Genomic DNA, 20,743 nt, shown 5'->3' with positions numbered 1-20,743 from the left:
AAAAGAGCTGGCACAGTTACACTGGAGAGAGAATTTGGGAGAATTCTGGGGAAAGTGGGGGTAGGCCCTAGTGTCCCCGCCATGCTGCAATAGGGAAAGAGGATTTTAAATGAAGGTTTGCTCTGTGTTATCAATGATACTGCCTTGCAATTTCTTAAGAGGATGCAATAAGGATTTAAATCACTTTCCAATTATTTCTAAAGGTCATTTATTCATTTATTCCACATATATTTATTGACAGAGGCAATTTCTTGAGACTATGTTTACACTGACAGGCTCTGTAGACACAGGCCTTTATAGTGAAAGCAAGAAAGCCCAGCCTTTTATAGGTTCAACAAAGACACAGATCCAGAAGAGGAAAACCATATTTCAATACAGGTCCTTGTTCTATTCTTTGAGAACATCAACAGTTAAACTGACTTTTATGGCATGGCCTAGAGGCCTAACTATTATGTACAAAATAGAAAATGTGACCATAGTTGTAGTCAACCAACAGATGAACAACTCAACTGTTCAAATTGGAGACTACCTGTTCACTAGGCAACTTTTTCCCATAGTTAATCATGATACTGTTTCATTCTCTTCTAAAGGTTAAAAAAGTAAAGCATTACCAGCTCTTATGACTTTCTCATGAGTTGTGATTAGGTGCAACCACATTCTCAGCACTGTAAGACTGAGAATGTTTTCACCCTAAATGCAGCAACATCGAAATTGCCAACAATAATAACCCAAGGTTACTTCCAATATGAAGTTGGTCTTTGCTTTAAAAAAAATACCATACTTCCCTAGATAATAACCTACTTAAAGTGTTCTCCCTGATTAACAATGGCATTTGTCTAATGCCCGTGCCAGGAGTGGAAGCCTGTGGCTGACTGAAGCCAGCACAGCAACAGAAATATCTCCTAAAAACACAATACAGTATAGTTCATTCTTCAAGATCATCCAGGGGAAACTTGAGGATGAGTGTATTGATGTCTTTTAAAAACAATCTGCTAAATGCTTTTAGATCCTGTGCCCTGATTACTGGCTGACCTATATATTTTTGGCAATGCTAGTGCCCTGGAGGACCTGACCATTTAAATAGCTAAGGTCCTCAGTTTAGATGAATTTTGAAAAAGCCAAGATAAGTAGACTAATTTCCTAAAAATGTATTTTCTTCTGATCTTTGAAATGTTAAAAGGGCCACACATCAGTGGATTATTTTGACCAAGGAAAGTTTTGCCTTGTAAAGACTGCCATTGTAAACGACTAATCCCCCAGCCAGTCATACATGCCAGGTGAAGTACACTTACCAGGTAAGAAGCAATGACTCTTTACCTAATGGGGCTCGTTGAGAGGGCAAACTAACTCGGTAGATCGGATTCCCTGTGTAAATTATTGTTTGTTGCTAATGAACGTTGTCGTTGCAAAGGATGTTGTACAGATCCAATGAGACAACGTACGGAACTGCCTAGTGTAGCACCTGACACCATCATCATCACAACAGAAACACATTCCAGCCATGCTCAGAGCAGGTGTTTTAAGAAGAAATATAATCTTGAGGAGATCTCTGCCCTCTCATTCTCAATGAAGCACTATTCACAATTACCAGGTTGCGGAAAAAACCTAAATGTCTATCAACAGATGGATGTAAAAAGAAGATGTGGCATATACCTACAATGGAACATTATTCAGCCTTGACAAAAAGAAGGACTTTCTGCAACACAGGACAATATGGATGAACCTGGAGGACATGATGTTAAGTGAACTAAGCCGGCCACAGAAGGACAGATACTACATATTTCACTCATATGAAAGATCTAAAATAGGCAAGTTCATCAGATCCAAGAGTTGAAAGCTGGTTGCCAGCGGCCAGCGAGGAGGGAGAAATGGCAAGTTGTTAGTCAATGAGCATAAAGTTTCAGTTAAGCAAGATGAATAATAAACCCTAGATCTGCTGTACAACATTGTACCTCTTGTCACCGATAATGTACTCTACACTGAAATATGTGTCAAAGGGCAGATCTCAGGTTAAATGTTCTTACTACAATAAATAAAATAAAATATTTTGTAAAAGTAAAAAAGCAAAAGGAAAAAAATTTTTTCTTTTTCTTTGCAGCCTCAGTTTTGGGCAAAATATCTGTAATATCTCCATAGGATTATAATGTAATATTATAAACTTGAAATTTTATAACCAAATGTTGGTTATAAAATACCAAATATTGTAACCAAATATTGTAACCAGGTATTTCAAACTTTTTTTTTGTTAACAACAAACTAATAGGAAGAGGAAGTAACCTCTTAAATATTGATTATTTCTGAAAGATTGTTTGCCCGTTGGACTTTTTTGGCAGATACACAATTACCATATTAGAGAACTAAAAGGAGCTTTAGGTGTCATTTCAAAAACAAGGAAACTAAGACCCAAAGAGATTAAGGGAATGCCAGACCTAGTACCAGAAAGGGATTTCTTTGGATGTCCGTACAATGCTCTTTACACTAGTAGGGTGTATTTGTATGTTGAAATGATGACTGAGGCCAATGAAGGTCATAAAACCAAGAGGAGGCAAAGCTGGGAATCAGATCCAGTCCTAACCTACAAAGCCCGGCTCCTTTCAGCATGCCTTGCTGCCTGATGGAAGGTGAAGTGAGTCCTGCAACACCCCTGTCAAGGAAAAACCAATTCAGCTAATTTTCTGGCTCTTATGCAGAAGCTGTTGATTCCAAGCTCACATACCTGTGGTGGAGTCGATGGTGAAAAGGAATGACAGGTCTCCGAGGACAAGCTCATAAGCCACTGTTCCATACATCCCGGAATCCCTGTCTGAGGCAAGAACATTGATGATCTCAGTGCCTGGCTGGGTCTGGCCGCTAATGCTCGTCACATAGGTTGACGGGTTAAACACGGGTTCATTATCATTCACATCCTCCAGTTCCACACGAACAAAAGCTTGGGCGCTGAGTCCACCCTGTTGGATGGATGAGAAGTGGTTACAAATGGGTCTCACCTGAACACTGGGATGCAGAATAACTAAGAAGGATCCTAGAATAGACTTTTGAAACAACAAATTTTATATATATATATATATATTCACTTTAAATATATATTCATTTTACTTTTAACCTTGAGCTATGAGTTCATGGTATCTATACTCCAATGCTGATTCTTAAATAGGAATGAGATTACCACTTAAAGCTCCTAAGAGGCAATAATTTCAGAGTGGAGGCCAAAGATATTCAAGGAAAGTTTCCCTGATGTCCAAAGAGTGAAAAAAAAGAACCACTTTCATCCCACAAATAATCTTTAACTGCTAAGGAGAAAGGGTAAGGGAGTATTGGAGGGGAGTGCAAGAAAAGACTGACCCATATGAGGGAGCTAGACTTCAGTTATTTGGAGGAAAATTGTAACAGAGGAAAGAGCAAGTGCAAAGGCCCTGAGACAGGAGTGCAGTACATCCCAGGCCTGTTCAGGGAACAGCAAGGAAACCAGTAGGGTGATATCAAACGGGCAGGGACAGTTCACAGAGGGCTCTGTGGGCCTTTGAGGGGACCGTGGCTCTGACCCATTTGAGGGCTTTGAGCAGAGGAGTAGGTTGATTGCCCTGAAGGGCAGCAAGTTTGGAAGGAGGGAGACCTTCTTCCCTCCTTAAACCCTCCTTGAACCCTCCTCCTCCTGGAGGAGCCAGGAGATCTGGATCTGACATCTGGTCCTCCTGGCCTCTGGGACCACAGCTAGGAAGCCAGAAAATCATCAAGTCCAGAGCAGAAGGTAGCAGTGAAAGTACTTTTCCTACAGACTTGGGACCAGATTTGTTTTGGGGTTCTTAATTTTCCATGTATTAGATAAGAAATATAGTGTATAAAACAGTGAGAAGTGGATCCCATACTGGCTTTTTGTGTGCGTTTCCTCCATCTAAAAATAAGGAGAGGAGAGAGAGCACAATAGAAGAAGATAATCCTCTGCAAGTTTTACTTTTCTAAAGTAAAGCATATGTTCCTACTTAAAGCACCATTTTCTATTACTATCTGGTACACTTTGATACTTTCATCTTGGACAAAAATCCTTGGTAAGTCACAACAGCCTGAGTTTTCTCACTTACTTATACTCCCTCCCTCTCTCTCTCTGTCTCCCCACATTCCCCCTCCCCAACTGTGGCAGGATGCACTGAGCAAAGAGGAAACCCAAAGGCAGTGAAGAAGAAGATTTGGCACAGGACAAAGAGAGCACGCTGCTGTGGGCTCTGGAGGGAGCATGAGCTGAGGGTGATGAAGGGCAAGAGAGAGAGCATCATTTCATATTGTTTGGGATGAAGTTAACCACGAATCCAGAAATGCCTCTCATGTGCTGAGGGCCCATGTACCCGAGACACTGGGGACTAAAACAGAATTGAGAAAGACTAAAAAATAGTGTGATTTTCCATGTTCTAAGCTGAATAAAGTGCCAGGCCTATGCCAGTTCTAAATTAACACAGTAAAAATAAAAACAGTGGCAGTTCCATCCAGTCTGTATCCTTAAAATGCAGACTGGCGCTTTAGTAAAGCTAAGTAACCTGTGGATCCTCAGGTGGAGTGGAGCGGAGCGAGGGGGCTGCAAGCTGACTCCTAGCAGACGGGAAAGGCTGTGCCTGCTGATTCTCCAAAATGGATTCCTTCTCAGTTTTGCTTTCCTTTTATCCTTACTTTCCTCTTTCTTTTAAATTTCTCCACAAGTTCAAGAAGTCATTTAGGTTTGGGGTGCGGGGGGTGGGGGTGCTGAGAAAGCAGGTAAGAGAAGAAATGAGAGAGTGGGGAACATGTGAAGAAATGAAGATCACTCCATCTTTAAGAACAAAGATGTTCATTCCTGGGCTATCCATGAAGACCCTCAATCAGTCCATGTCACCAAAAACAAGCAAAATATTAAATGGACAAAGTGAAGAGCTTGTTGTCACAGATTAGTGAATCTTTTTGCAGGAACAGTATTATACATAGATTCAGTCTTCCTTTTCATGAATCCAATTTTTATCTGTTAAATGTATCAATGAGGGCACTTTCCTCTTATAATAACCATTTGTGAATGAATGTTAAGTGTGTTTCACGTGTATTTTCACCTTCAATTGTTATAATCTCCCTTTCTAAAGATTTTTATGGTTTCCCCACTTTTACAACTAGAAAACCAAAGCACAGAGAGCCTATGTGACTTGTCCAAAGTAAGTGAGACTATAAATAGCAGATCTGCAACTGGAACAGAGATTAATCTGTCCCCAAAGCCCCTGTGACTTCTTTTAAATTAGATCTTTAAATTATTGCTATGGTATAAATTCTACCTTTCACGAAGGACTTGTTTAAAGACTATGCTATGGGCAATGCCAACCATGGACTCCATCTCAGATTAAGTCCTGCTTACAAAGGACTTAACATTTATGAGACAAACACTATACAACGGGGTTTGTGGCACAGAGGGACAATCTGGAGCCAGGAGGTCTGGATCTGACATCTGGTCCTGCTGGCCTCTGGGACCACAGTCTCAAGAACGTCAGGGAGCCTGAGGTTGAGCTGCCTCTTCTGTAAAGCGGGCCGCCTGTTCACCTTGCAGGCCTGCTGTTGGAAGCAGTGATATAATATGTATGAAAGGATTTATTATGGCTAGTCACCATCAATTATAAGATTTTACAGCCTCCTTATCCTAAATACTTGGGACCAGATAGATTTGTCTTGGAATCCTGAATTTTTTAAGTTTTATAAAAGAAATATAGTGGCTATACCTAATGAGGTCTGGAGTGTCAGCCCTTAATCACTTAATATTCTGTAGCAAAATGGATGAATAGACACATTTAGAGGGATTAAAAAAAAAACATGAATAGTCTCATGTTGGTTCAAGTCAGATTTCTCACCAAATGAGTTTTCAAAACTCTCCATCTTGAGAGCTTTCAGAACTACACATAAAAGATTGTGGATCTTTATTACTCAGATGCAGATGTGCTGTGAGCATTGAATGGAGGGAAGCCTCAGGGCTGAAGGGATCCTTGAGATGGGTCCTCACAAACAAATAGGCTTTTAGAGCTCCAGCGGGTGTGCAGGTCTGAGTCTGGAGGAGCCCATTTTAATCGGGAGATGTGGGCCCTGAGGCATGGCTGCCGTCTGGGGACTGAGGAGGACCTGGTACAGTCCCTCCCAGTGAGTTTCTAGGGCAGTCTTTGTTATAGTGATTCCAAATCAGAAGAGTAGGAGAAAATTGGAAATGTGGTTTGGAGAGTCACAGCCAGATATTTGGAAACTAGAAAAATTCAGGATCCAGTCCCATTTATAGGTAGATAACAAAACCTCAAAGACAATGAACAGGACTAGAATCTGAGTGCTTCAGCTACAGCCAATCCAATCATTTCCTTGCTTTGCTTCTGCATCTTATTTATAAAAATCCTTCCCCTGCTCCTGTCCATGGGGCACTCCTAACTACTTCTGGTTGAATGCGGCCTCATTTGAATCAATTTTTGCTCAAATAAATTCTTAAAAATTAAAAAAAAATAGGATTTATAAAACAGATATTTCAGGTAAAAATAACATCCTAGAAAATATAAAGATATTTTTTAAAAAGTCTCTGTCATGTTGTAGGAGAGGTAAGCACACTGGCATGGCTTGGAGGGAGAAGTAGAGGGTGGGAAAAATCTAAAGAAAAGCCTTGATGGTCAGATTCATGGAGCTTCATCTAAATGCTAAGGAGGATAGACTTTGTTCTGCACACCTGTAGACTCTCTCAGTAAAAAGTGTGGAGTGTACACCCTGAATACCTATATATTTACTAATAAATTATAGATTCATTTACTATGCTAAACATTACATATATTAAAAATACCACAAAAGTTTTAAAAGGATGAAATTCTAAGTTGTAATGTTTTCCTCCTAAACCCCCACTTGGGACACTATTGCTGTCATGAATGAAGGGACATGATCAAATCTAAGTTTTAGAAAAAGATACCTGAGGTAGCAAAAAAAGGTGCATCATAAAAATAAACAAATAAAGAGGTTCCTTAGTCAAAAAGGAAACGGTGGATTAACCAAGTCAAATGGGTTCTCGGCCTCAGGACTTGTCACAGAACCTTCCCGAGGCACATTTCAATCAGGTGGGGTGATTTCTGAGCTGTTTTCCACTATTATTTATCACAGAACCCTCAGTGGAATGAACATCTCAGGAGGCAAGTATCCCACAGAGCACAGTGTGGTGAAAGCTAATCTAAGCTTTCTCTGTTCCATCAAGTGTTCACTTCCCAATCCTCTGAAACTAAACTTCTGTCCAGCTCCTCAAGACTGTCCTGATCATGCAACCTCTGAGAGACCCTGACCAGAACCACCCAGCAAGCTGCTTCCAGGTTCCTGGCCCTTAGAACTGCATGAGATATTAAATGCATATTATTTTAAGCTGCTAAATGTGGGAATAATTTGTTACACAGCAATAGGTAACTAATACACCTCATAAATTCTTTATATGAATATTTCTTAACTTTGTCTTATCCTTTCTCTTTCCACCAATAAGTTGTGGTTCACTTTGATATAATTTTAATCATTTAGGTTTTAAAATTATGGTAAGAGACTCTTAACCAATCTACCTGAATCCCAATCCTCTCAAGAAGTGCTGTGAAAGTTAGACGTATTGGGGGAAATCACCAGACTTGAAAGCATGCAATATTGAAGGCAGGAGGGTTGTCTAGGACCAACACTGGATATGGAAAAATATCTGTTGTTTTGTCTATTTTGGCCATTGTCTGCTTCCCATGCTCTCTGTTTTTGCCTCTGGGACTCCTGAATAGAATATTAATATCTATCCTTCACGTTTCTTAGCTTTTTCTGGGCTGTGCTTTCTTTTGCCAATGCATTCAAGTCTATAGTTCATAATTCAACAAGCAAAGGTGAAGGGAACTGAGGGTCCAGTTTGTTAAGGAAAAAAAATCAGCGAACCATGGTGTCACCAAAGCCAAGAGAAGCAGTGTCCAAAGAACAATTTCAAGTTGCTTGAGAAGCCGAATAAAATGAAAATAAAGAAAGAACCCCAGGATGTGTCACAATGTAAATCATGTTACTAAAAGCAGTTTTACTAGAGAGGTGGGATGGGAAGAATGGATCAAAGAAAGACTGAAAAATGAGGAAACAGAGACAACTATTTTAAGTAGATTTGCAGTGAAAGATAGAAGAGGAAGAAAACGGTTTTCTCAAAAGGTACCTGCAATCAAAAGGAGGTTTTTTTTCAAAAGATGGACACTACTATTATTTTTTTAACATCTTTATTGGAGTATAATTGCTTTACAATTGTGTGTTAGTTTCTGCTTTATAACAAAGTGAATCAGCTATACATATACATATATCCCCATATCTCCTCCCTCTTGCGTCTCCCTCCCACCCTCCCTATCCCACCCCTCTAGGGGGACATAAAGCACCAAGCTGATCTCCCTGTGCTATGCGGCTGCTTCCCACTAGCTATCTATTTTACATTTGGTAGTGTATATATACGTCCATGCCACTCTCTCACTTTGTTCCAGCTTACCCTTCCCCCTCCCCAGGACACTAGTATTATGCCCTGTAGGCTTACGGGAGGGAGATATTCAATTGAATTTGACAAAATCATTACAGAAGTGAGATCCTTAAGAAGGCTGGAATGGGGGGAGCCTGAACAGCAGAGGGATTTGCTTTCAACGCAAACAGGGACATCTCTTCTCTACTAACAGGAAAGAGGGCAAAGGATGTGAGCCAATAGCTGGCAGGAAGATAAGGACTTCTCTCTCAAGCAGGTATATTATTTTTCTCCAGGCACATTCAGCTGCTTAGGCAAGTACAGAAAAGGCAGAGTCGGGTTTAGATAGGGCTGGGGTTTTATCTGGAAAGTTCTGTGGAGCAATGGAAGTAAAGGGAGTTTGCAGCTGAATGACTTTAAAGATGGGTCAGTAAACTAGTGGTCTTAACAGGAGATCACTCTATGGGAGTGGAGGTGCTATGTAAGTGGAGAGAAAGATGAGAATGCTTATCAGAATACAGCATGCTGGACATCAAGATTTCAGAGGTTGGAAACAAGAAAGACAAGGAATTGAGAGGCTCAGGGTGTTGGGTGGTCCAAAAAATGGACAGTGAAGTTTCCAGGAGGGAACAGTAATGGAGAGGAAGACTGAGTAAGATGTAAAGGTCCTTGGTGACAACAAGGTTTAGAATATGACAGCAGCAACAAAGATCGTCCATGGTGTGGTCCGACAATATGAACTTCAAAAGGAGTTGGTCCTGTAGAAAGGAGTAAAAATGATTTGGATGCTGCAGTGGGCAACAGGAGGGCACCCACCTCAGCACCTCACTCCCGGCTTGTGATTAGTGGAATATGGAATGCTGTGCGAGAGAGCGAAGAGGAATCGGTATCCTCAGGGGAAGCCTGTTTTGATCAGGGCAAGAAGATGAAGAAGCAGTCAGACACCAGGCTGGGTGTGCAAGAGATTTTGCTAAATGATGGACCAGGAGTTCCTGAGGGTGTGGTAGAAGAGTACGGGAGGGTGGGTAGAAGATTGGTCCAGATTAAAGGATGAACAGAGCAGGATGGGGATGAGGATACAGATGATGGATGGCTGGGAGGCTTACACTTCTAGAGGTAAGAACGAGGCAAAGTGGCATTTAAGACATCTGGGAATTAATCCTGGTAGTGTTTTAAAGAATGGCAGACAAGCATTTCGAGATATGGTTAAGACAATTTAGCTAGAAAATGTGGGCAACTGGGCAATGGTTTATTCCTCAAACTGGGGTAGCAGGGTTGTGACCAATGAAATATAAGATAAGAATAAGCTCTTGAATTCTTTTTTGGAAAATGAGATAACATAATCTATTAAAATTAAAATGAGCATGCCCTAAGTTTCAGTTATGTAGAGTAAATAAGCTCCGGAGACCTAATGTACAGCATGATGATTATGGTTAATAAAACTCTGCTGTGTACTTGAGTTTTGCTGAGAGTAGATCTTAAGTGTTCTCACCACTCACTGTGCTTGATGATGGATATATGTTAATTATCTTAATGGTGGTAATTACCGTTTCACTATGTGTACATATAATCAAAACAACGTGCTGCACACCTACTTATACAATTTTAATTTATTAATTACACCTCAATCAAGCTGGGGGGGAAAGGAAAAAATTAGCCCTTTTACTTAGCAAGTTTGCTTCCAGAGATTTATTTGCATTATATACAAACTCTGCAGCATAACTTCAATAGTCAACATTTATCATGAATATATATAATGGTGTCAATCTACTTTCTATATTGCTAGTCTGAAACAACCCTCCCGTAAGCCTGGAGTGGTGAGATAAGAGTTGAAATAGCTTTATCTCAAACACATATTTCAGCTACAGAGTTCAGGATGTCACAAAAAATAGAGATAGAATGTTAATAAACACACACACCAAAAAGGAAACATTCATTTGCAGAAAATGAATAGTAAAAGGAAATAGGAGTTAGACATAAGCATGGAATAATTCAATTATTGTGAAAAATCAGTTGACCTGCAGTGTAATCCAATTATTTATTTTCATCATGTAATTTTATAGCCTCCTCATGACTTCTATGTATGAGGTAAATAGCAGCAATTGCAGTAGCAAAAATAGACTATTTCAGAAGCAATACAGGTAGAATAGAAGGGATTGAGTTTAAAAAATATTGACAGTCATCACAAGGATAAATAGAGAAGAAGCCCAGAACATCTAGGTATTTTAATAAGAATTCTTCTATTGATAGATAAATATCTCTTAGCAACCAGCAGCAAATGGGTTCTCAGCAATTTTCTTCCAAAGAGCTTTCAGGACATATATTAGAAACAGAAAGGATCAGAGGAAAAACCATAGATTGTCAAGGTAATTTTGTACAGTTAAAGGCCTTTGTCAAGGTGCAGTTCATTGTTTTAATTAAATTCATTATGGCCTAGAATCCAACATCTTGGACCTAAAACGTCTTGCCTGAGTTCATTAATTTTTCAAATTGGAGCTAGATTGCTTCTAGGGGACAGCCTACCAAGTCGCTATCAACCTTGATATCTTCATCTTTACCAATCTTTTTTGATTAGGAACATGTGCTGTGAGTAGATATTGCATTAGAGTAATGATGACAGATGAAGACTTCACCCTGTAGAAATGCACAGTTCATCACAGAAGAAGTTTACAAAGGTTATGCTGATAACAGAATAAATCCTGAACACTGGATAATACACACACACACACACACACACACACACAAGTTGCTTGCTCTCATACATTCTGACGCAAACACTAGGGACACTGGAGGCAGTTTCAGGTCTGAACAAGGTGAAGATTAGGAAGCTGTTAAAATCCTATGGTTTGGGGGCGGGGAAAGACTCTTCTAAAACTTATCTTTAAAAATGCATCGCCAGGTCTGCCCCCAAGAGGACCTGCCTCCAGGCTGGCTGAGTGTGCCGCTCCCTTCTGGAGCCCCCGCCACCGGGACCCCTCATGATGGGCAAGAAGGAGAAGACAGAAGTTGTCCAAGTGCTGGGGAAGGAGGAGACCCTGAGGCTCTGATAGCCCATTTCTAAATGCTAGATGCTAAAAAAGACTCAGACAATAGAAACACTGTGATTCCCCACTCACCAATGTTGAATGTGTCATTCTCTGCTCATTCTGAGAAAGATGAATTGATCCTATCGTTACACAAACCTCTGGGTCCTGCATTTGGCACTCAAGACCTGGGAGCAAATCAAATCATCAGGAGGTCCTTTAGGTCAAAGCAGGTATCAGATGGTAGCCTGGAAAACACAGCTAATTCTTCTTGGTGGTTTCCACAACAGTACAAGGGATTACCTCCAGGACAATGACACATATGCCTTTAACCTGGGCACATTCACATGGAGTGAGCTGTCACCATGAGGGATGGGGCCACACCCAGGCTGGGCTGCCAAAGATCCGTCACTCCCCAGAGGGCCATATTCATCTGTGGAGGCTACTGGAAAAGTTCAACAAAGGTGGACAAACATACCCTGCATTCAAATAAACTCCAACTAAAGTCTGAGGAAGGAAGAAAAGGAAAATGGGTGTGGACTCAGAGTACCCCTTGGGGAACTCACTCCAAGAGCTGGCGTTTAGGCAGGTGTGGTTCTGAATCATCAGACACTGCTCCTTGGGGGTGTCTGTGACGAAGAATGGGAAGAGAGCCTGAAGGGCAATGATTTTGATTAACTGTACTTCTATGACACCTGGGTCAGAGAAGACAAAACTAAGTGAGACCAAAAAAAAGTGAAACCCAAAGGTGATAACAAGCGGGGATGTGGGAAAGCCGGCATCCAGGAGCCCCTGGAGGGGGTTAAAGTGGCAGATGTTGAAGATGGGACCGTGATCACCATTGAACAAGAGCCCTCCACCACAGGCAACAGGAAGGAGGAAGAGGGTTCAGACAAAGCCAGTGACCTCTGATGGAGCCAAGTCCTCATTCCAAAATCATACTGGTCCAAAAGCACAGGCTGCTCTACGTTTTTGGGGCTTGTTTGAAGCAGGTAACTGCCATTTCATCCCCAATGACTTGTACTGCCTTGATTTCTACAAGATGGAAGAATGGAAGACTTTGGTGAGATGGATCCAAAAACAAAGAGCATCTGCAGGAGGTAAACTTGGAGAATGATGGAGATGAGTTAAAAGACTCAGAAGGAAGAGATAAAGCTGAGGAAGATGATGACCAAAGAGGAAAGTGGGGAGGAGGGTGAAGAGGAGGTAGGTGCACATTGGTGGCGCCTGACCAACAGTATGTGGACTCTACCCAGGACTGAGCAGTACTGAGTGAAGTTTTCTTGAGATGCCGGGGCCTGACACAAAGGAGAAGAAAGTGCTGAGAGTAGCCCATACCATGACCCGAACTTGCTTTGATGATTTAAGATCCTACTCTGGGCCAGAAGTTAAACTGAGTAGTGAATTCCCTGAATACGACTGAGTGTTATTTCCAAGAAATTGGAGTGAAACAAGGTGGCTGCAAAGATTTTCTTTTGTGTAGTCTGATGCGTACCAGGGTTCAGGTCAGCCCTTTGCCATCCTCTCTGGAAAGACTCTGCACCAGGGTAGTGCATTGGCTGCATCTTCCTTTTCTGGGTCCTGATGCTTTGACATCCGGGGTCTTGCTTGTCCTGGAGGGACTGCCAGGGGGTCAGGCGAGAATGCTTTTCCAATGTAAACCAACACTCCCAACCACCTCCTTTATTGGCTCTCACACTCTGGACCACTATTCACCTGTCCTAATCACCCCACAGCCAGGTACCAGATAACTAGAGACAGACTTTATGCCCCAGGCCACTGAAACTATTCTCTCTAGCCAGGCTTAAGCCTGCTTATTCTGCCTCTCCCATTCCTTCCCTTGGAAACCACAAAAAAGGCCCCTACCCAGAGTTTTCCTCTCTCCCTCTGCCTCCTGACAAACCCAGTGCTTCCCGTTGTGCACACACCATGTACACTCCCTCCCAGAATGTGGCATGCTCCTCCTCTTGGGGTCTGTGAGTATAACAAACTGTTTTTTCCATGGCAGTTGTCTCCTTACTCATTCTTGAATAATAATAAAATCTAAATTAAAACCAGGAAGGGTGCAGACCAGTTCCCATGGCTAACGGAGCTGGGCCTAGGATATCACCTCAAAAGGAGGATGAGACCTTGAATATGAAGTACCCACAGGAAGGATGTTTCTATTCTAACAAAACTGGAATATGTTGTACTTTGTTGGAGTGTTTTCCATCTACAAAACAAGGAGTTTTTACAGAAGAATATTCTAAACATATAAACACTGTACAGAATATTCACGCACATCATCATCTATAACAAAATACCATAGCGGGATGGCTTATAAACAACAGAAATTTGTTTCTTACAGTTCTGGTGGCTAGAAGTATGTGATCAGGGTGTCAGTATGGCTGGGTTCTGGTGAAGGCCACAACTTCTTGCTGTGTCCTCAGACAGCAGAAGAGGTTAAGGAGATCTCTGGGACTTCTTTCATAAGGGCACTCATTCCATTCCTGAGGGCTCCACCTTCATGACCTAACCACCTTCCAAAGGCCTCACCTCCTAATATTACCACCTTGGGCTTTAGGATTTCAACATATGAATCTGAGGGGGGACACAAATATTCAGACCATAGCAATAATCAACCTGAAGATTGTCTCTTCTTTGATTTCTAAAAACTAGCAAAAGCTGCTACACTGTCTGTAAACACTTTCTCAGCTATCCTGAAAATAAAATACCTTTTAACTGGAGAAAAAAAAGCATCTCCTTTGTTCAGTCTTGGAAAGCTTTACGGAGGTATGGTGTGGTTAAAGATGAACTTGAATTTTCAATAGAGACTGGAGAGCTGAGAGGGAAAGAAGGTATTCTTCATAGAGTATGTGTGTAGAGTAGGTTCAATATGGAAACAGAAAGAAATAAGCAAGGAGGTTTAAATAGAATATGTAGGTTGATTTTTCATTCCACTGCCAATGCTCCTAATTAATGCACTACTTTTTGGCAGTAAAAAATTTCTGGCATAAAGTAATCTTATTTATATTAAGATAATTTCTACATACGCTTTTATAAAATCATCCAAAAAACCCAACTAATTAGAAACAAATGTTCAACTACTGCAGTATCGGATTTAAACTGGTTATGGACTCCTTTTATAATTGTCTCAAAGTCTATTAAGAATATATTTCTGAAGCCTTGGATAAATGTTTGTGTATGCATATATTGAGTTTTAAATAATCACATAGACTTGAATTAACCTAAACTCCTCTGTTTACTCTTGCGTTTGTTTCCTACTTCTTTTCTTACATTGAAGCAAAAATTCCTGAAACCACATAGAGAGGGGCTGTTAAATCTAAGCAAATACATCATTGTAATTTTATTGAGTTAAATGACTTTATTTTCATGTTTGTTTCTACGTGATTACTTGTAATAAATATATTTAGATTCACCTTTTCCCATCAATTTGTGTCTTAGGTAAATTCTCCCACTAATATCAAAAGAGAAAGATTAGACCAGAAAGGTGTTAGCAGTACCAATCTACACAAGTAAGTAGTAGGCAGATAAGAAAAGAAATAAGGAAAGTCTCCAAAATAGACTAAGTGAAAAAAATGTGTAGAACAGTGCATAAAGAAGACTGCCTTTGCTGTAATGTAATAAAAGTTGAATAAGCTGTTTCTAAAATGTACTTGGAAATGTAAATGGTCAGGAACAACCAAGGCAATCTTGAAAATGAAGGACAAAGCTAAACAAATACATGATATCATGACCTATTATAAAGCTAAAGTAATTAAGAGAATATGGAGTTAGTACAAAGGTAGACAAAGAGGTCAGAAATAGGGTGTCCAGAAATAGACACACACATGTACAGTCAAGTGATTCATGACAAACGTGACACTACAGCACAGTGAGGGAAGAGTGATCATTTCAGTAAATGGTGCTGAGTCAACTGAATATCCATATTGTGAAAAAATAAATGTTCCTCCCACTAGATTGAAATAATAAGTGTACAAAGTAAAGCAATAAAATTTTTGGAAGAAAAAAACAAGAGAATAACTTCATGTCCCCAAGGTAAACAAATACTTCTTAAAAGGACAGAAAAAGTATTAGACGTAAAGGGAAACAAATGGATAAACTGAGTTTAATTAGAATTAAGAATTTCTGTTCCTCAAAAGACTCCACTAAGGGAGTGAAAAGGTAAGCCACAGAACTGGACAAGATAGATGCATAAATATATCCAACAAAGGGCTTCCATTCCAAAAGTGTAAAGAATTCATACAAATCAATAACAAAGAGAAGTCAATAGTACAATAGAAAATGGGTAAAGAATTAGACACTTCACAAAACAAGTTATACAAATAGCTAATAAATATATGAAAAAGTGCTCAATTCATCAGTCATCAAAGAAACGCAAAGTAAAACTCTAATGTGATACGCTACTTCGCAGGTACAGAACTGCTATAAGTAAAAAAACATTAAATACCAAATGTTGGGGAGGATGTACAACAACTGAAATTGGTGGGAGTATAAAATGGTACAACTATTTTGAAAAGTTGTTTGATTTTCTTATGACATAGCAATTCCATTCCTAAATATATACCCAATATAAATGCCTATATTTTTTCAATAAATTACATGTATAACACAGTTAATAGAAATACTATTTGTCATAGCCTAAAATGGATTCCATCAATTACAAAACAGATTAAAAATTATTGTAAATTCACATAAAAGAATAATATAAACCAATGAGAATGAATGAACTATTGCTACACGCAACAGAAAGAATGATGCTCACAAATAATGCCCTGTAAAAGAAACAATAAAAACACATACTGTATGAATCCATTCACTGAAAGCTTAAAAATAGGCAAATAATATTTGGTATTAGAAGTCAATAATGATTATCCTAAAGGGTGGGAAGGATGGTCACAGTAAGGGGCTGAGAGAGGGGTTTCCAGGGTACGGGTAATGTTTCTTCATCTGCTTCTACGTATGTTTTCATTCTTCAAAAATCCATTGAGCTGTACACTCATGATTTGTGCAGTCTTCTGCATGCACTTTATACGTTAGTTTAAAAGTTTACCCAAAAAAGACATAAAAGCCAAATTGAAGGTGCCCCCACTGATCCAAGATGGTTCAATTAATATGAACATCAGAAAAGATAAGTTCAGTAATGTACAAAACATAACAAATATACAAAAAATATAAGAATTTATAACCAAACTAGGAAAAAAATCATCAGTAATGTTTGGAGATGGTAAATGCACCAACTCATTATTCTAAAAACTGATACAGTGAAAGAATCAAGCATTATATTACCTTTCCTGTACGAATTATATTTCAGTGTAATCAAATAGTTGATGAGAGAACCTTCTTCTGCGGTACACGGGCCTCTCACTGTTGTGGCCTCTCCCGTTGGAGAGCACAGGCTCCGGACGCACAGGCTCAGCGGCCATGGCTCACGGGCCCAGCCGCTCCGCGGCATGTGGGATCTTCCCAGACCAGGGCACGAACCTGTGTCCCCTGCATCGGCAGGCGGACTCTCAACCACTGCGCCACCAGGGAAGCCCTTGAGAACATTCTTCTTAATTGAAGTATTTCAGATAATAAATGCAAAAGGAAAGACAGAATTCAAAAATCACCCTACTGCAACCCTTAATGAAATAATGTTATGTGTCTGCTGATGTAATAAGAAGCACAGAGCACCACCTATATAAAGCCAAAACTAATCAGTCTCTAGCTCAAAATGCCAGTTTATAGGAACTACGATAAAAGAACACATTAAGTGAATCCTAAGGATGTAATCAGCCACATTTAGAATATGGAAAACTTACAAGACAATTGATCTGATTTTTTTCCAAAAATAAATACTGTAGGAGAAAAGGTAAGGGGGATGAGTGGGGGACTAACTGTTACAGATTGAAATTTAAGGAATACAGCGATCAAATCCATTCGTGGACTTATTTGGATCTTGATTTAAACACGCCAACTACTTCAAGACATTTTTAGGTAATCCAGTAAATTTTAAATGGAATGGATAGTAGATATTATTACAGAATTACTGTTAATTTACTATAGTTGTGTTTTTAAAAAAAGTCATTATCTGTTAGAGATATTATTGAATTATTTGCAGATGAAATGATATAATGTCTGGTATTTGCTTCCAAACACTCCAGCAAAGGAAAGAGGTAGTGATTTATGAAACAAGATTGGCCAGTTGTTGATTGATAATCCTTGGTATTCTCTAATACACACACAGTGGTTCACTTTTGAGTATGTTTAAAATTTCATACATAAAGACTTACCCCATCCTTAGCTTTCACCAAGAGATCGTAGGTGGCTGGATCCCTTTCCCTGTCGATATCTTGAGAAACACAGATTTGCCCATCATGTGGGTCTATCTGGAATGCTTGAGATGCTTCATAGCTTTGGAATCCAGCATAAAGAGAATATTCAACAAAGCCATAGAGTCCTGCATCTGCATCGGAGGCTTTTACCTGTGAGACAGGAGGTTGATCAGTGAGGAAAGAGAAATGCTAGCGTCACCTTTCAATGGATCATGAATCACTATCCTGATGTGCACAGCCAAGTAGCCCGCATAGCTATTCACAAAGTGTAGGCTTTGGTTTTCTCTTTCTCTTCTCTTACCTTCTGCGACAACTCACCCTCACTGTCCTCCTCCCTTTGTGAGGTCTCCTTTTCAGTCTCCTTTTCTTTTCCTATACTTTCACATGATCTCTGAAAGTGTGAGTTCCTTGGTCCATTTGCCTTCTTATTCCAATCACTACACCTAAGTGATTTCATCCACTCTCAAGGATTTAAATCCATATACTAACCACCTGATAACATACCTGTGGATTCCCACTCATACCCAAGCCCTTCAGGTGATGGGCTCAATGCTCGCCCTCACCCTTTCAGAGCAACAAGGGAAGGACAAGGAAATCAGGCACAATTACTAGTAATCCAACCCAACTGACAGAATTCACCCTGGAGCATGAGATTTGAACTTCCCAAGCCAGATTTCCTTCCAGGGGTAATGCTCCCATCAGAGCCCCAACAGTCATGCAGACTGAACACTACACAGAGGCGCCCTGCCCAGTGGCTGCATGGGGATGAAATACAGCCAGTGCTCTGCTTGCCAACAGGTGCACTTACATGGAGCTGTAACTGCACAGAGGAAAGGGCACCTTTCTCTTTGACCATAAATACCATTTATGTTAGTGGTTGTCATATGCCTGGTAGGAAAGACGAAGCAAGTGGAATTATGAAAACACTTAACTGATTTACACTAACTATGGGAGTATATAGTGAGAAATACAACAGGCTATTTATAAAACTCAACATATTCTTGAGCTCATAGGCTTGGTATAATTCTTTTGATTTGCAACCTAATTAATAGTAACAGCAAACATCTAAATAGAACTTACAATAAAAGAAGCACCTTAAGGGAAGATCAACCAAAAGAAGAAGAAGAAGGAGAAGGAGGAGAAAGAAGAGGAGGTAGAGGAAGAAGGAGAAAGAAAAAAAAGTAAAAGAACTATATGCTACAGAACAGGTACTATTCTAATTGCTAAACATATATTACATACTTATAACCTATAATGAATTCCATTTTACAGATGAGAAAAGTCAGGCTCAGGGAGCTAAAGTAACTTGCCAAAGATCACATAGCTAAAAAGGGTCAAAACTACGATTCAAATCCAGGCAGTTGAACCGCAGACTACACACTCCTAATGATCATGCTATCCTGCCTCCTGTGTCACCACTTGTCCTTTCGTCATTTCATCCTTTATTTACTGAAAAAACACTCCCGAAATCCCCTGACCTTCCTTCAGGGAAGAAGTTGCTAGATCAGGTGTAACATCATTCCAAGTAACTGTTTACCTCATATGCATGTGGCTTTCTCACCAGAATATCAATAACATGAAAAAAGGCAACTGACAGTGATGCCTGAGTCTTAGCTGAACCTTCTATTCCCCATGGCCAAATTCCAACTGAGTTCCAAACGGTAGAAAAATAAAGAGTGATGGCCACTGAAAATAAAAGAATTAAGCAGATCAATTCAGAGAGTTCAATGTCCAACTAACAGACGTTCCATGAAATGAGTACAGAGACAATGAAAGAAAGGAGCAACTCTTGTCTGGTTCATAGGCTCCCAAAGCCACTACGATAGGGGAGAAGGAGAGAGTGGAAGAGGCACTCTGGTTTTTAGCTTCCTCAGCCCAGAAGTTAGGTTCAGCTTACATTTCACTGGCCAGAGCTAGTTACATGGCCCCAACCTAACTCAGAAGGAGACTGGGAAAAGTCAAGGATCTCATAGGCATTTGGTGAATACAGTCTCTGCCACAAGTGCCACTTCATCTCTATAGGAAGACACACATATAAAATTATGTAAGTCACCGGTGGCCTCTCTACGTAGTGAAATTCAAGTAAGTGGAAAGTCATACCCTGAGAAGGCTCCCCAATGTTATCCTACTACAGATTTCATTTTGGCAGTCCTACATATTTCTGTCAGGCTTTTTGGAGGGAGGTGAAATAGAAGACAATCAATCACCTACAATATCTACTGTTCTCAATTAAATCTAGATTGAAAAAATATCTACTTTTCATCAATACAATGTATATGCAGAAGCTAAACCTTAATTATTATGCTGCCCAAATGAAACCCCATCCCAATAACATGTTCAACAAGCACAAGTTCTCAAGAAGCCTGCCCCTTCATTCTACTATATCTTGAACATATAACTAGAATTTGACTTTGGGGGTTATCTGTGTAGCCTAGCTCAATCAGGGGCAAGTTTGCCCCCATGAAGACATTTGGCACTGTTTGGAGACAGTTTTTCTTGTCACACTGGGGAAAGGGTGCTACTGGCATCTAGTGAGCTGAAGCCAGAGATGCTGCTAAACCATGCAGAGAACAGACTCCACAACAAAGAATTATCTGGCCCCAAATATCAATAGCACTGAGGTTGAGAACCCCTGCACCTGATGAAATGCTTAACAACTGGCAATATTATTTCCCTCTTTAATTTTTTTCAGCTGATGACACAGTCTTTAAAATTTATCTTCACTCTCATCTATCACATATTCATGGGCAAAATTATTCATCCTGTGCAACCAGCTAACATGTTTGTGAGTTATTCTTCTTATCAGATGGGCTGAACCAGGGAATCCACAAACTTCCTCACTACAAAGAGCTAAATTCCAAGTACATTTGGTCTACTCCATTCTGTCAGCTGTTAATTATTTAGTAGCCTCACGTTCCCAAAGACACCAAATATATCTTCTA

The 20,743-nt window shown here is 40.1% G+C and overlaps 1 protein-coding gene across 1 annotated transcript in view; it reads right to left on the bottom strand.

The window, feature by feature from the left end:
- Positions 1-18,452, bottom strand: part of DCHS2 (dachsous cadherin-related 2) — a 151,432-nt gene extending 132,980 nt beyond the window's left edge. The window contains exons 1-2 of the mRNA XM_022599653.3: positions 17,760-18,452; positions 2,717-2,948 (exon numbers count right to left, since the gene is read on the bottom strand). Coding sequence (XP_022455361.2) covers positions 2,717-2,789 — 73 coding nt within the window. The 5' untranslated portion in view covers positions 2,790-2,948; positions 17,760-18,452. The remainder of the gene's footprint in view (positions 1-2,716; positions 2,949-17,759) is intronic.
- Between the last annotated feature and the right edge of the window lie 2,291 nt (positions 18,453-20,743).

Source organism: Delphinapterus leucas, chromosome 5 (assembly GCF_059928025.1).
Source record: "Delphinapterus leucas isolate spDelLeu-1000000601 "Yukka" chromosome 5, BTC_Dleu_Yukka2, whole genome shotgun sequence".
Classification (NCBI taxonomy): Eukaryota; Metazoa; Chordata; class Mammalia; order Artiodactyla; family Monodontidae; genus Delphinapterus; species Delphinapterus leucas.
This window is presented reverse-complemented; position numbering and strand designations above follow the sequence as displayed.